This window comes from Triturus cristatus, chromosome 7 (assembly GCF_964204655.1).
Source record: "Triturus cristatus chromosome 7, aTriCri1.1, whole genome shotgun sequence".
Classification (NCBI taxonomy): Eukaryota; Metazoa; Chordata; class Amphibia; order Caudata; family Salamandridae; genus Triturus; species Triturus cristatus.
Window position 1 is genome coordinate 1,349,413,707 of NC_140590.1, and position 17,358 is coordinate 1,349,431,064.

General features: G+C 44.7%; 1 protein-coding gene across 2 annotated transcripts in view; it reads right to left on the minus strand.

Annotated features, from left to right (window-relative positions):
• The window catches only part of TRPC4AP (transient receptor potential cation channel subfamily C member 4 associated protein), a 749,627-nt gene that overhangs the window by 245,637 nt on the left and 486,632 nt on the right, over positions 1 to 17,358 (minus strand). For both annotated transcript variants that reach the window (XM_085619014.1, XM_085619013.1), the window contains exon 15: positions 5,547 to 5,687. In XM_085619014.1, the coding sequence (XP_085475140.1) occupies positions 5,547 to 5,687 (141 nt within the window). The remainder of the gene's footprint in view (positions 1 to 5,546; positions 5,688 to 17,358) is intronic.

Below are 17,358 nucleotides of genomic sequence, written 5' to 3' on the forward strand. Positions count from 1 at the left end.
GAGTGAGACCTGCTTCAGCAAGTAACTTATGTAAGAGCCTTGTCATGCTACTTTTCCATTGCTCCAAATACCAGTACATCATCACTGTAGTTAAAAGAATTTGTGACAGGTTGCATTATTTGCCGGATAAAAGCCTGAAATATTTCTGCAGCTGACGACACTCCAAAACGCAACCTTTTGTATCTGAACAAACCAACATGAGTCCAAAAAGTTGTGATGTACCTGCAATTCTCTTCCAACTCGAGGTGATGGTATCCCTTGTTATGGTCAAGACAGGAGAAGACTTTGGCGCCATTCAGCTGCATGATCATGTCTGCTATGTGTGGACCAGGATGTCTGTCTCTCTATCACTTTGTTGGCCTGGTGCATATCAATGCAAAAGCGCACTACACCCTCACTGTCCTTTATTGGCACTACCATTATGGGTGACAACCATGGGTTAGGACCTTTGGAGCGCTCAATGATGTAATGTTTCAATAGCATTTATAGTTCTTTCTCAACTGCTTCTTGCAAGTAAAAAGTGACTGCAGTGTCGCTGGGCAACAGAGCGAATGACCTAATTGAAGTGAAGTCACACTTGAGCCTGCCTAGGCGTGAAATAATGACAGAAACTGACTCACAACTGCAGATTGAGAGACCCACAACTTGAGAAATATCAGTCCCATGTTGCCAGTGGTGGCAAAACTGAGTAGGCAAGCCCTGGACTTAGCTCCTTGAAGTACATGAAATGTTGCTTGCACAGATACTGCTCTTATATTTCAATGTTGCAGTGAATGGCCCTTGACTCTGCAATGGTTTAGAAGCAACCCATGTGTATACTTTTGTGTTTGTCTCACGGGTTGAGGAGTCCACAGGAGATAGGCTGTTTAACTTTGACAGGCATGATGTTAATCGATGCACCACTGTCTATAATGAAGAGTATTGAGCAACGGTGACCTCTATTGTGAACTTGGGGCAATGTCACAATGAATGCCATTGTTCTGCCTGGTGGTTTGCTTTTGTCATTTGTTCTTTCGTGCAAGCATCCAAACCTACATGTGCCTGTTGTTCCTTGGTCTATTCCAGCAGTGCACATCCATCTTCTTCACTGGCACTAGACTACGTCGACAAGCTTTTGTAGGATGAACTTGATGATGGTCGACTTTATCTGGTTTCTACTTGCCATAACTGATGTTTCCTTTGGCTTTGTGGGTGTTGCGAGAATGCTTCTGTGACCTTCTGTCCATTTTCTCTTCTCACTGTGATGTAGTTCGCTTCTCTTTTGCTTTGCAATCCGTTATAAAGTGGTTCTCTTTACTGCAACCTTTGCACGTTTGTCCCTTGGCTGGACTTTTGCCTTGATGTGGAAATGAAAACCCACATCAGAAACACAATTTTGTCTTCTTTGTAGACATCTACTTGCCTGAATCCACCTTGAGCTGCTTTTCATAATTAACGCTGATTCATTTTTCGTTGTCCCAGCTTCCATGTCAGCGACTAGCACTTTCTCTTAGCTGAGTGCCTCTCACAACATGAGTCTTCTGAAAGAGTTTGAGAGACAGCCATCAATGACTCAGAGACACATGGCCTCTTTATCAATGAATTCACTAAACTTGCAGTGTTAGATAAGTACATCACGTCTTTCAACAAACTCATCTGTCGTTTCACCAGCTTAATATTGTGCTTGATTGAAAATGTACCTTTCACAGTCAACTATCGGCATCAGATTAAACTTCACTTCCAACGCATCCTTGAATGGACGGTGCGATAACGATTTTCTCATCTACTTGTTCTAGGGAATCTATAAAATCATCGAACATCTCTATCCATGTCGCCCACCTGGCACCAATGTTCTTCTTCTTAGTGGTGTTGAATGGCGGTGTTTGTTTCAAGGAAGGTGGCTGTACCATACTTCACACTCTTCTGCAGCCAATGAAAAATGTCACTATTCACTTTCGGTGCACTGGATGTCACTCATCCACTGGGGATCGCATTAGCAGCTTGACCGGGCCTGGTTGTCACACCCAATTCGAGGTTGTGAGGTACTGCCCTCACTCTTGCTGGTAAGCATGCTTGCACTTTCGTACCTGGCAGTCACTGGCTTTAGCGTTTCGCTTGATATCGATGATAGCTCTGTGTTATGCTGTGGCAAAGTATCTCTTCCTTTGGCCTTACCAGTGGGTTTCTGGCAAACTTTCCGAATTTGCTCCTCTGTAGGGCCCTCAACTTCTTCGAAGGCCATAAATGGGCTGGAGCAGGGCTTTCATTCCACAAACGCCATCTTCAAACTGCTTTTCATCAAATTGGGCAGACGTAGCACACAAAAGGAGTTTGCTATAACATTGCAAACTTTCAGAGCGAGCAGTCTTGTTTCTTCGGGGTACAGATCCCACACGTCACCAGTCGTAACGTAATCCCTAGCCCGGGAGCATGGAAATGACTGTCACACAGGCAACTTCAAGCGGAGGATCGAGATGCAAGAAGAGAGGGTCCAGCTCAATAGGCTTGTACTTCTTTTGCAGATATATTGCAGTAGATTTTTCGGAAGCTAGAAACATTTTAACGCTGGTTCCAGAAGACCTAGAGCCAAGGGTAGCAAAGGACAAGCAGAGGAACAGCGGTGCTCCGAAAAGGACTGAAGATTTAGTTTGGACCATTTATATGGATATGTAGAGTTTAGTTGCACCGCTTCCCAAGACTTTGTTAAAGGTTGTAATAGGGGAAACCCTCGCCAGTGGAAAATCTAAAAGGGTCAGAGAGCGCTGACAAACAGAGGCTGACGAAGAGTAGGTAGGATGAGGGGATCCGGATGGTCTTGTTGATTTTGACCGACGTGTTGAGCTTTAACTGTGAGGAGACTTGTTGCGGGGTAGACAGTACTGTTGATGTGAATGTGGATGCCTAATAAGACTTCCAGAGAGCCTTCTTTATGTTTTATACCTGTGACTTTATCTCGGACTTAGGATTGGTGTCACCGGAGTATCAGTAGGAGGTTGAGGCATCGAAGGTGGAGGTAGCATCGGTGGAGATAGCGAATGTGGAGGAGCTATAAGCAGTGGAGGCAAAGGAGACTTTGCATGCACTGTAGAGGATACATGTTCTGATGTGTGAGCTGAGCCAGAGGAAAGGGTTTCCACTGGTGATACTTCCCTAGACAGCACATAAGTCCTGAAGTAATGGGAGTATAGTGTTAATGTAACACTTCTCTTTAAATCAGCATAAAGATGGTAAAATCTGTAGCACATAAGTCTGTGTTATCATGCAAATATGTATATCGTATATTTAATTTTTTGTGGAAACCTCAATTAAATTGTGTTTAAAAAAGAAATGATGGTAAAATCTGTTGGATGGTGAAGAGGGCCAAAAATCTTGCAGAGGCGAAACTGGTTTTGACTCCCTCTACGACTATAAATGCAATCTTCCATATCTCACTGATTAAGCCGTAGTTGAAGGCATACGTATATTTGCCAAACCAGCACCTGTATTGGTAGACCTGTCTCTTGAATTTCAAGTACATACACATTTGGATGCCAAGTGTGTTTGAGGAAGGTTAGAAAACCTCAGACTGGAAAATCTATGGCACAAAGGATCAGGCATAGGAACCCAGGATTCAGGAACATGCTCGATCACAGGACGTACAGCCTCACCATTGATATCCTGCAAAGCCGTAACCAAAGAGGAGAGATTGGGGCGGGGGGAGTTTTAAGGTTGGAGGAAGAGTGGGAAGTACTGTCATGCCCTTGTGTAAATGGACCTAATTTTTGGCTGAATTTGAAAGCAACACCCTGTCTAGCACACTGTGCTTGACAGTGGGACTTCCTCTGGCTCTTGAGTGTAGCTCCAGTTATTTCTTTGGAGTGAAACACTGTAAAAAGTGCAGTCTGTCTTAACAGCTCTAATTGGCGTTGAGACTTCTGAACAGGAGGATGAAGCAACAGAGCAGCAGATGCCAGTGTTTCACCCACATTATTGTAGCAATTCATTGTGCTCTCCAGTGCAGATGTCCTCAAAATTGTCAACTCCAGTTCCAGCGCCTACTTCACAGTTCTTTCAGTACCTCCTAGAAGATCAATACCCAAGTAAGATTGGTGAGTCAGTTAGGGATTCAATTGGTTTTCTTCATGCACATTTAATAGTTTTACAATTGAAGACGGTGGTTAGGACTAGTTTATCATCTGAAGACTTTTACCAAGTGTTACATCGTTATGAAATTTGCCTTGTGGCACATCATTCAAAACTACCTAGTCCTGTGCTGACTGCCAGATGCCTATACATTATAGACCTTTCATTTCATGTTTAATATCTTTGAACTTTCTTTTGGTTTATGTTTAGCTGAGATTCTGGGACTAATAAGAACATGGGTTTACACCAAGTAATTCTTTTAAATGCCAATACTCTCAATGTTTTAAAATGCTTCACATAATGATTAAAGACAAAGGTAAGCCTAGACCTTCCACCAGAAGTTTGTACTTTTATGGGTGAATGTTACAATAGAACAGTTGGTTAACATTATTTCAGTAGGCTCTTTAACCGACCTGTTACCCTTGCTTGCATTACATGCGCAACACAACTGAATATCTGTACAAGTACCGCATACCATGCTTACAGTAAGGGTAGGGACAAATCTCTTTGGCAAATAAATAACCAGATAGGAAATTTCAAGGTTGACTTTGTAAATGTAGAATGACTCTGTAAATTAACAACTTCTATATGACCTGTTGATTTTTTCACCTTAGTGATCGTGTATCCAATACATCACATCCAGCACAAAGCAGGAGACCAAACTGTTGCATACCAACACGATGGAACAAGCAGCACAAGAGGCATGTGCTCTCTCTGTCTCTACCATTTCCCTTTCCCCCACTAATGAGTGTTGCTCACCACTTGATTCTTCAATGTAGCTATCGCGAGTGAGTGGTGTAGGATCAACAGTGTTTCTGTCTGACCAATGACAACACTATAAAAGTTAAGATAGACTGTCTTTAGGCAGCATGCGATCATTATTCATTTTAATGGAGATAAGTTTCAACCGACTGTGGCCTAAATATATATGAACCTGTTCTCACAAGGCAAACTTAATCTAGTGTCCAAAACAGTACATATTATTGAATATTCTGAGGGGTGCAGGGAGGAAGAGGTGGACATCCATTATGTCGATACAAAATACAGACAACTGAAAAATCCACTTAAAACAAAAGCCACTTCCTTCTAGGAAGATTTGAGCTGGGCCACCCATAATTTGTGCACAAGAAGAACAGTAACTCTGCTGTTTTGAATGACAAAGAAAATAGTCAGAGGTGGATCCACAGTCTCAGAACAGTCCTGAATGACCCTGATGGCCAAACATCTTAAAATACCTACACCCCCCCCCCCCATCCATCTGGATATTTCACGAAAAGTAATTTATTGTTTTCATGCTAGGTTTGCAATATGTACCAATACAGTCATGTACAACAGTAAAATATTGCCAGCGCTATGGATGTAAAATAAATATGCAATTAAATTATTAGAAGTGAAGGTCAATTGTAATAACTTCTTTACAAAGTAGTAAACAACCCTCATGTTACCTTTTCATCAGTGTTGACATATTTGTTAAATCTCTTGAAAGCATCAATGTTAAACTTCATTAACTCTCCCAACAGGTCAAAGTAACTCTGGAGCACGTCTCTCGATTTGCATTCACTGTCCACAATGCAATACAGGATATGCTGCCATAGGAAAAAAAACATCTACTTTAGACAGCATGGTTTATGTTACATGGATGTTACAAAATCACAAGCAGTGAGCAGGCATAATCGAAGAGTAGAATCAGAAGTTACTCAACTTAGAAAGTATATTCTCGTAAGTGGTTTTCATAAAGGCAAGAGAAATATCCAGGAAACTGAAACCAAACACTACACAAGACATGCTGTCAAATCAGAGCTCTGGGCTGTGGTGTTGGATCAAAGTTCCTGCCTGCTTTAAATCTGAAGGAGTGGCTTCAGCTTTAAACATAACCAACACATCGGGAAGGTCTGAATACCACATTCCACAAGCCCGACAAGTTGCTGCGAAAGCCTAGTCATGAACCTGTTGGGCAAATATGCATAGGAAAAACTGGGTAAAGAGTGTAGAGAAAACTGCCAGAGAAGTCCAATCAAAAAGAATCCTTCGAATTGGGGGTGGGTGGGGGAGATGGTGTTAACTGGAGGTGGTGGCAGGGGAGTGAAAAGTGAAAATGAAATGTTACTTAACCTGTAAGCATCTGTTGTGGCATGTAGTGCTGTAGATTCACATGTTATCCATTCACCTACCAGCTAGTGTTCTGCTCGGATGCGTGAAACTTGTTTTTTTCCCGAAGAAGTATTTCGAGTCTCAAGGTATAGTGACTCCACCTATGATTGGATATAACCATGAGCATCAGCAGCATTGTTAGATTTTTTTTCCGCATGGCAGGTGAAGAAGGAATGGAGCGTAGGGGCAGAAAAGATGTCCATGCAATAAAGTTGCAGGAGAGTGAAAAGAAAAATGTTACTTACCCTGTAAGCATCTGCATGTGGCATGGAGTGCTGATAATTCAGATGCTCTGCATACTCCTACTGTCTAATGTTGGGCTTGATGTGTGCAACTTGTTTTTCTTTGAAGAATTCTTTCAAGGTACAAGGTATAGTGACTCCACCTATGATTGGATATGGGCATCAGCTGCATTGTTAAAAGATGCAGATGCCATAAAGTGACAGGGCAGTTAAAAGGAAAATATTAAAAGCTTGTTTGTGGCATGTAGTGCTGTAGATTCACATGCTCTGAATACACGTAATAAAGTAAAGATAGGAAACCAGGCCTCTGCAACAACCGTAGGCTTCAAGAGAGGTGGCTGAGCACATGTGAATCTACAGCACTACATGCCACAAACAGATGCTTACAGGGTAAGTAAAATTTTTCGTTCGTGGCATGTGTAGTTGTAGAAACACATACGTTGCATACACTGTAAAGCCGTTCTCCCCTAAGAGGTGGCTAGCTGCAGATGTTGCAGAGGCCTGGGAAACAGTATAAACTACAGCTCAGCCAACATTGGCTTGTTGGCGTGCTATGACGTCCACACAGTAGTGTTTAGAGAAAGTGTGGGGAACGGCTCACGGAGCTGCTTTGCTAATACCTAAAAAGCCCATAGGCTTTTCCTATGTGTAGAATGGGGCTTGAGAGGAACTGCCAAACACCGCTTGGCTTAACAGGTTTGGATACATTTGACCAACCACTGTGCTATACCAGCTTTAGAAAAAGCAGGGCCCTTGTGTGGCTTCGAGAAGGTGACACAGAGATGTTGCATTTTATGAAGTGGTTTTGTCCTGTCTACATAGTACGAGGGCTCTTTTAACAACAAAGACATTGAGAATCCTTTCAGCTAGTGTCTCTGAGGGAGGGGAGAAAACAAAGTTTTATGGTTTGGTTAAGGTGGAAAGAAGAGACCACCTTAGGGAGGAATGTTGGATTGGTGTGAAGGACCACCCTATCCCTATGAACTTGGAACAAAGGTTCTTCCAGGGTTCGTGCCTGTAGCTCACTGACAAGTCTGAGGTAGGTGATGGGTACCAGGAAAGCTACCTTCCTGTAATGGAACTGTAAAGAAAAAGAGTGTAGGGCTCGAATGGCAGTCCCATAAGGACAACATTATTGATCCACATCGGGGTCGATTGGACTCTAGGAGGGATGACTCAAGTTCCTCCATGAAGGCCTTAATGACGGAGATACTAAACAGAGATGAGTGTTCCTTTTCTGCAGGTAAGCAGCGTGCAGCCAAGCCAAGTGAAGCGTGATGGAAGTATTTGCAAGACCTGAGATCTGTAGGTGTAGCAGATGATGTCATGTATGCTTACAGCTAGAGGGTCAATGTGCTTTGGGAGGCAGTAGTGCACATACCTATTCCATTTGGCAGCAGAGCAGGCTTGAGTAGTAGGCATGTCTGCTCCTTGAGGAGGACCATGCACTCTAGAGGGAGGTTAGGATAACCAAACTCCAGCCCCTCAAGAGCCAAATCGCAAAATTGAGCTGCCTGGGGTCCTGGTGCTGGATTGTGCAGTCCTTCTGCGCGAGAAGGCCTACCCAGCTGGACAGCCTCTCGTGCAGAACTCCACGGTATTTGGACCTCCGAAAGGAATCATGGGCAGATGGTGTCCCCAAATCCCACACAAAAGTCGTGGTGCCTGTGTCCTTTTTGATTTTCTCCAGCATTTGGCCAATTTGTGAACTGAAGATGTGCTCCTCATCGAAGGGCAGGTTGAGCAAATGCTGCTAGACTTCTGGTTTGAAGCCAGAGACACGGGGCTGTGCATGCCTGCAAATTAGGAAACTGAAATTGATTCAGCAAGCTACAGTGTCTGCAGCATCTGGGGCACAGGGAATGGTAGTATTAAGATGATCTTGCCTTCTGTAATGAGGTCCTGACCTAGTTTGTGGCATTGGTCAGAAAGGTGCTGGAGAAGCTCCTCCATGTCATCCCAGTGGGCCCTTTCATAGTGAGAGCACAAGCCAACTGAGCTGATGATGCGCCAATGGGTGGCGGACTGGGCAGAGATGTGCTTCCCAACTATGTCGATCTTACTCTCTTTATTTGGTGGAGGTGTGTGCCTTGGCTGTTTGTACGCTTATGGGCGGTGTGAACTGCTAGGGAGTCTGGTGGTAATTGACGCCTGACATGCGGAGGGCTCGAACAGGATACCTTGCACTTTTTATCCACCCATGCCCTTCAGCATAGGGTGGTCCTGCATGGGGTGCTGGGTAGAGCAGAGCATTTCCATGAGGAAGTCCTCATCCTCTGAGACCTGGCTGCCCGGTCGAGTATCTTGTGGTATGAGGTGTTGTCATTGGGTGGACAGGGAGGGGCAGTGTAGAGGTGAGGATCAGTATCCCCCGGGAGCTCAGTCCTTCCAAAGGTAATCCTATGGACGGGGCTCAAAGGATTGGTCGTAAGGGTCCTGAGGAGAGCCTGGGCTGTGTTCCCCAAAACCAGGGTGTGGTGTCCCCTGTGGTGAGAGAGGCAGGGGGTAAATAGGCGGAAAAGGTGGCTTAGAGGGAGGTAGCAAGTCCGGTTAAGAAGGAGCAAAAGGAGGAGACTGAGGTAAATGCGGAGAATTGGTTGCCTTGTCATATCTCTTCCTTGTTTTGTGCGGTGGTGGAGGTGGGACATCAATGACATCCGCGGAGATTGCGCCCTGGAAGAGCAGTCTTTTGGCGGGAGCCAAGCGATTATGTGATCGGTCTGTTGGTGAATGTGAATCCGCTTCTGTTGAGCGTCCAGTTTTTCCTGCAACCGCTGGAGGATGGGTGGCTCCTGGTCTTTGGAGCGGACGGAATCTGGAGCCAAGCGAATCAAGCGTTTCAGATTCAAACCAGTTTTCAACATTGCGCAGAGTGCTTTAGGTCCAACAAGGTTTTTCAGTGTTAGCACAAATAGCTTGGCTTTAAGACTTTCTTTGGCGGTAGAAGGGCAAGAGTGCTGTCAGTGCCTTCGAACAGTGGTGGACCGGAAACCTGGTGTCTGGCTTCAGGGCTTGACGCCTTATCTCCTTGCGGGGTGTTCAGCTTCTTTTCGATGCCGGTGTGGCGAGAGAGGGAGTTTTTAATCATTGTAGCCGTCTTCAATGTTTGTCCTTGCTCAGATCCAGGAGTGTTCTGAAGTGGGTGCCTGGAGAGGCCGCACTTATGCCTGGCATGTGCTATTGGGTGAGAATAACTCCTGGGCACGCACAAAACATATGGGCTAAACGTCCCTGGGGCCAGCCCTACCAACTTTGGATATTTTCAGGATGGCGGAAGTCTTCAGTCACAGCATACTTGGACTCGGATGGCTGGGGGTGAGTGTGGGAGGTGTACTATGGGAATCTTGGTGTCCTCTCTCATATAACACCAAAACTGCAGTGTGAAGCAACCACAGTACCCCCAATAAACCCAGAGACTGACATCTGGTAGAACAAAGCAGATGTTTACAACAACCAGAACTGGATAAACAATCATTGTTTTGGCTTCCGTTTCTGTTCCTTTCAAGTGCACCCAAGTGTTAAATTTAAAGACCCAGTAAATCTGCCAAGCAGGATTGGACAATCCAGCATAATTTGACACTTGGGTCAAAAGGGATGTCCACAGCCCCCACCCTGCATATTCTGGGAGTTTCAAGAGTTGTCGTGTCCCATTCAGGACAGCCTATTCTTTTTTGCTCAGAACCATTAGAAATCCAACTTCACAATTGAATTGGATTTTAATAAATATTAAAAATAGTTACTTAGCAAACTACTGGCGTGGCTCGACAAAAATGAAAAGGCTAGCTACTGGGTACATCAATTGAACTTAGACGAAGACCAGCACATAACTGACGGAATAAAAATAGCAGAAACGTTTGCTTCCTACTATGCAGAACTTTAGCGTCACTGGAGGACTGTCGGGAATTCTTAAGAGATATCCCACTCCCGATTCTTACCGATGAAGAGAGATCCCTCCTCGAAAACGACCTAACTCAAGAGGAGACACTGCAGTCAAGCAGAGAATTAAAAATGGGGAAGGCACTAGGACCAAACGCGTTGCCCATAGAATTATATAAACTTAAAGCCACAAAAGTGGTCCCACATCTGTTAGAGATGTTCAAAGAATGTAAGGAGGAAGGGGTGCTGCCAAGAGATCAGCAAATGGCCACAATTATCACTATACACAAAACAGGGAAGCCCCCAGGAGACTGTGCATTCTATAGACCCATCTCACTCCTCAATGCCGAAACTAATATTTTAGCAAAATTATTGTCCTCCTGACTACTGCAAGTAATCAGCAGACTAGTACACCCAGAACAATCGGGGTTCATGCCATGCAGAAATACGGCACAAAACCTGAGAAGATTACACTGAATAATTAGCAGAGCAAACCAAGGACAGGAAGACGCCGTTTTTCTCTCATTGGATGCCCGCATGGCGTTTAACATGGTAGAGTGGCCGTACCTCTGCAAAGTGTTGGCGAAATTCGAATTCGGACCAAAGTTCCTTGGTTGGATCTGGCTTCTCTACTCTCAACCACTGGCCCAGGTAGTGGTCAATGGAGAGACCTCCCGTACCTTCCCATTGCGACAGGGCATCTGTCAGGGATGCCCATTGTCCCCCCTCCTCTTTGCCTTAGTGCTAGAACACCTAGCCGCCTAGATATGAATGGACCTCGTGCCACTGGGCCTCCACTGGTCAAATCAGTGGGAGGATAGGATATTGCTTTATGCAGATGACATCCTTCTGTATCTATCGGTACCTAAACCCTCCTCAGCCAGAGTAATAAACATAATTGACAGCTTCGGCCGTGTAACCGGGTACTTGATTAACTTGGCGAAGTCCCTAATGTATATACTAAACGGTGCCCCGCAGGTAATGCCACAAAACTGTAAGATCCAGGTGGCTACAGATGGATTTAAATACCTAGGGATATTCACCATGGATGACCCTTCCCTATTCTATAAAAAGAACCTTCTTCCGCCTTTAGAAAGGTTTAAAATAGATGTACAGCATTGGGGGTAGCTCCCGTTATCCCTCCTAGGGAGAGTGGCACTTTTCAAGATGATGGCACTACCTTGCTTCTTATACGCCCTCCACAATACACCATACCTACTGCCTGCAAAATACTTTAAAACAACGCAATATTGCTAACACTCCTGTGGAACAGAGGTTCGGTGCAAATCGCAGTTAAGAAACTAACTCATGGGTGGTATGAGGAAGGCTTAGCCCTGCCCGATATACAAAGGTACTACTGGGTACACAATTGACCACAATCAACCAGTGGCACATATGCCAGAAGACGAACCATCGCTTAGGATGAATCGCTTACTGCGGCGCCTGGGCGGATATCAACGGGTCCTGTACTCGACATATCAAAAATGCAGCAACAAAACCAGACGACGGTAACAATTAGCCTCTGGTACGTGGCACACAGGCACTGGGATGGCAGAACAAGCTGACGTGTGCCACCCCCTTGTGGGACACAGCGGTCTTAGGTACTCTGGGAAATCACTCTGGGTCCGATAAATGGGATCTAATGGGCCTCACTAAAATCATGAACTTCTGGATCCGGGGGGTGGGGTGGGGGGGGGTGGGGTGCAGGGGAGTTGGGTTACTACCAGTGTTCCCTGAAAGCTGCGTGCTCGCGGGTACCTCTGTGCCACCAGGCGCGCAATGTCCGGTGTGAAGCGCGCACATCCTGGGAGAGCATTCGCGCCGCACGCTTTTAAATCACGAGCGGCGCAAAAAACTGTAATTTGCTGATTGCGGGAAGCCTATGCCCGCAGGGGCTCCTGCACTTGCCGCATTTCTTTATTAATGGAGCGTGGCTGAGAGCTCTTTGTGGGCCTTTGTGAAAATATTTGTTAATTGCAACACCGGCATGAGCTGCAATTAACAAATATTTTCGCAATGGCCCACAATCAGCCCCCAGCCGAGCTCTATTAAGAGAAGAAATGCAGCAAGTCCAAAAGCACAACGTGTGCTTTACACGTCGTGCTTTTGGACTTGATGCATGTCGTCTTAATGAAACACGACTGCGGGCTGATTGTAGGCCATTGTGAAGATGTTTATGTTAATTGCAGCGTATGATGATGCTGCAATTAACAGCAATACTTTCACAAATGCCCACAATCAGCCCACAGCCGCGTTTTGTAAGGAAAAGAAATGCAGCAAGCCCAAAAGCACGACCTGTAAAGCACACGTCATGCTTTTGGACTTGATGCATATCTTTTTTCAATAGAGCGCGGATGCGGGCTGATTGTACTGATTTTTTGTGTGGCCCGGTGTAATGTTAATTGTAATATATATCTGGATCAGTGGTCGAAGTGGGCGGGAACGGCAGGGCATGGTGTGCCCCTACTTCTTTAATTCTATAGATTCCGTTCCCCTACCTTTCTATTTTGAACATGTGTCCCTGAAAGTAAGAAATATCCAAGGCCTGCAGAGAAGACTGGCATTAGTAGCTGATCGGGGACGGACGGGGAGCAGGGAAGGAAAAGGTCTCTGTCTCTTGCTTCCTGCCCGGACGAGACAAGGAAGGTGTCTGCTTCTGCTCTGCCCCCCCTTTCCTACTCTTATTCCCTCTCTGTCAGTCTAGCTCCTCCTAACTTACCGAAAACCGTGACTCAAGAAATGATTCTCACCCTCTCTTTCTTCCTGTCGTTCATTTGTTCCCCTGTGAAATGGATGCAAAAAAGAAAAACACTTTTGCTGGAAATGCCGTTTTGACATTTTTCTATTCTAAAGTGCAGCCTCGGAAATAAAAGGTTCAAAATATGAAAAATCAATAACTAAATAAAGCAAGACGGAGTGTTCTTAAAGTGGCCAGATCGGTTTTATTCAAACCCCAAAAACATTAGCGTCACTTTACTGAGTTTGCCAGTCAAGCGCTGTTTTCCCCGGTGGGGAAGTTGGCCAAACCTGGAGGTACTGCAATACCTGGTTGATGGGTGGATTGGAAAACAAAATGTGTACGGCGGCTTTGTGTTCACGAATGTGGTCTTTTTAAACCATACTGCTTACGTTTTGTGAGCATATAAGCAGTGGGCATTTAAACGGGTCCTTTCTGGGCCCTGTAGTTTTCAGGCAGAAGCACTCACTGATTTCTGAATAGTGAGTGTAAAAGCGTTAAGTTCACCATGTTGTTCCTGCTTACATTTCGCATGCTTTATTTAATCTTTCATTCCCTATGAGTGTTTGCTTTTTCCAGTATGTTGTTACTTTTTAGGTCTCGCCTGACCCAGCGCATGCGCTGGTCTGGCGAGACTTATTGAGAGGTCTCCAAAAAGTGCTACCAGGCCAGCCTAGAGCTACAGTGCATGTGCGTGCGCGCCACGCTTGACCGCGATCACTTTCACTTTCGCGGCCGCAAGGCCGCTTGGCATAGCCAATAGGTCTCGCTTTTGGGACCTTATAAGTATTTAGTTATGCAACTGTTGCATGGCTAAACACTTATAAGGTCCCAAAGGCGAGACCTATTGGCTATGCCAATGCTTGTTCCTTTAGAGAGTATATTGCTCTTGCCTAGTGTGTAATTTGAATTGAGTCGCATCCAGTTGTTTATAGCAGGTCAAATTGGATTGTAGTTGAAGGCAGTGTGAATTTCTCTCAGTGGGGCAGTATGGTGTTCAGAGAGGGAGCGGATGTAGCACTGGGGGCAGAGCTGCCAAATTTAGAACTGGGGAACCAGGTTCAGCCTTCACGAGCAGTCCCCCAGACCACTCTCCTGAGGGAGCACATTTCCATGCTAGACTTTAGAAGGTCCTGCAAATCCGGAAAAGCCATGGTGTCTTAACACCAGCAGGTGGACCCTAGCAGTGGCAAGTGTGGGTTCACCTTGAAGGCTTACCCACCACAATCCATACTGAAATTCACCTCCAGTCTTGCAGGCAGGCCTACGAAGTAGCGGACCCTAGAGCAACAGTGACTCTGTCACTGAGGTCACAGGATCCCCTAGGGCAGTGCGACCGGTGTGACCGCAACGGGTGCTGACTTTGAGTGGGGGCGTTGTATATTATGGTTTTAAAAGCACTTGCTGCCTCCTTCCTGAACTAAAGCAATTTTTTTTATTATTATTAATTTATTTCAATTTCAGATTCAAAAAGAACACATACAGATGGTTATGCTGTAGCAATTGATGACACATTAACAGTTCGTACACTCGGGGTGGCAGGAGATAGACAATGAATTAGATGACAATCGTAGACACACAAACACTTGATAGTAATCAATCAGGTATACAATGTGGCAGTAGAGGATTACAGTACATTAATGACATGAGCAATCAGACATCAGTGATAGTCAACAGGTATGCAGTTAGCGGGCCCCAAATATCACGAGGTTTGGAAGTACTAGGCAATTCCTCAGCATAGATAGCGCAGAGGGTTAATGTGCCTGCTGCTAAGAACATGTACCATGCCCATCACAAAGTGCACATATTGTAAATAGTTCAGTGGGTTACTGCTTTTGTAAGTAAGATTCTTTTGCTACTTGAAGTTTATAAGTTAAAATCCTAACAAAGAACAGTGAGCTATTAACTTTCAGCTTAGAGCTGCATACAGACTGCAAGGTATAAACTAGAGCTTTATGTTTTTTTCCCCAAGCCTTTGATTATCCTAATGTTGCAAAAAGTGCTCATTTGGATAGAAATCAAGAACAATTATTAAAGTGACCCCCAATCATGGTATTAAGTTTTAAATTCTGAGTTTGTGTTTCTCCGGATCAATCACTATTAAACTATACTGCCTACTAATATATTTTTCATGTGACTCTTACACCTTGTAGTCCTTTGTCTTATGTAACATTTCCCATACAGTGATTTACACACGTAAAATTGATTGTCTCTGTGTATATTGCGAACAACAGAAAATCCATGGCTCGGAAACAAATGGCTTTTGCTTCCACTTTTAAGCATATTTGGGACATTCTGTGATTAGAAACATATCCCACTTTGTGAATTTATTTTAATGTCAATAACTCATATTAATCGTTAAATAATCATGTGTATCCATTGGTTGAATTACATAACATAATAAGCTGTAACTGGTCAGTGAAATGCCAAACAAATACTAAAGATTGGGATGTTTTGCAATCCTGGCCACACCTCTAACTCCACCCACTGATCCAATCATCAGGTTATTCCCGCCTTCTGATTCTCCGCCCACAGTTCCCCTACTTTTTTTCCCCCACTTCGACCACTGATCTGGATGCAATGACAGAAGAAGCAAAATATCAGTCGGGTGGCACACTATTCTAAGCACAGATTTTTCGCTTAATTGCTTTTAAGCCATGCCCTTAATTGCATCGGCCACGCCCCTTTGATAAACCCCCCTAGTTTTTTCATTCAACTTAAAGCCCGGGTCTACATGCGCGGTCGCGATCTTGGCGCACATAGCCTTGGCTGCAGCACACAGAGACCTTACTCTGCCGCACATAGAGGAAATAAATTAGAGGGAACATTGGTTACTGCCCTTCGAAAACCTCCAACAGGTATATAATATTGCAAACACCGAGATCTTTAGCTACATGCAGATTAGGCATGCGTTACAGACCACCATCCAGACAGGGAAAGAATTTCCAGACTACACCCCACTCAAAGACTGCCTACTAGATGGGTATGTGGCAAGTAAAGCCACATCGCTCACATACTAGAAAATTAGCAACAACACATCTGACACACTACACCAGCTGTGGATGAAGTAGACCGGGGATTCAGCAACATAGACAATAAGGAATGGGTGGAAGCTCTAGCCTCACCTAGAGAAATAGCCGTTAAGGCAGGGTTCTGGCTGATTAAATTAAAAATACTACATAAGACCTACTATGCATGCACTATACAAATGAAAATAGGGAGGACCCCAACTGAAAATTGTCAGCGTGCATGTAACCAAAAAGGCACCTTTTTAACATCATATGGGAATGCCCTGTAGTACGGCCCTATTGGGAGGCGGTAGTTAACAAGATGAATGAAACATGGGACACGAATACCACCACAACACCAAAATGGTGCCTACTTAATATTCGGGAAGAGGCAGAGGCTACTTCAGGGGGTAGGACGTGGATGACATTGGGACTGGCCGTGGCTAAACACAACATAGCTCGTTCCTGGGGGCCAGCGGCAGTGTCATGCCTGAGCGATTGTGAGAAAGATATGGATACCAACATGGTAGAAGCAAAATCAGTCTATATGAACAGGGGATGCCCAAAGAAATGGACCAAAATCTGGGGGAGATGGAACGTCTCCCGTGGTAGAATATGCACTTCACCCATCTTCAACACTGGGCTCTAGTGGAGTGTCTGCCTCCTGAGAGGGGATGGGGAGTGCCTTTAGGAATGGGGGTGTGAATCCCATCGACAAGAGAGTTACCAATACTATAATTTGCCGATGAGATGTGTATCTTGTGTTATACTGCTTATGTTCGTTTGATTTCAATTAAAAGATTTTTTATAAAAAAGGGGAAAAATAGTTGCTTAATTATTTTTCTGGCTAGTACCATAGCAGAGATACAGTATTAGGATATTAATATGTACTCTGGTTTTCTACAAAGGACAGCTAGGCCGGACACAGTGAAAAATAGCTTTTGGGTGCGAGTTACTGAAAGGACAGGTTTACATTAAATTACCACAGGACTACTTAACATACCACACAACTTGCCTTGTGGACTACTGGCCTTCATTGGGGGCGACTTAGCGATATTTAAAAGGAAGGCTTTGACCTGCAAAAAGGGTTTATTTTAATAAGACGTATTGCAGTTTTAACATTGCTACAGTCAAGGCTACACAGGGAAGGCCTGAAGCCATGTTTCCACTACCACTGTCATAGATGGCACACTAAGTACTGCAGTCCACTGGTGGCATTTAACTTCCAGGCCCAGGGTGCACC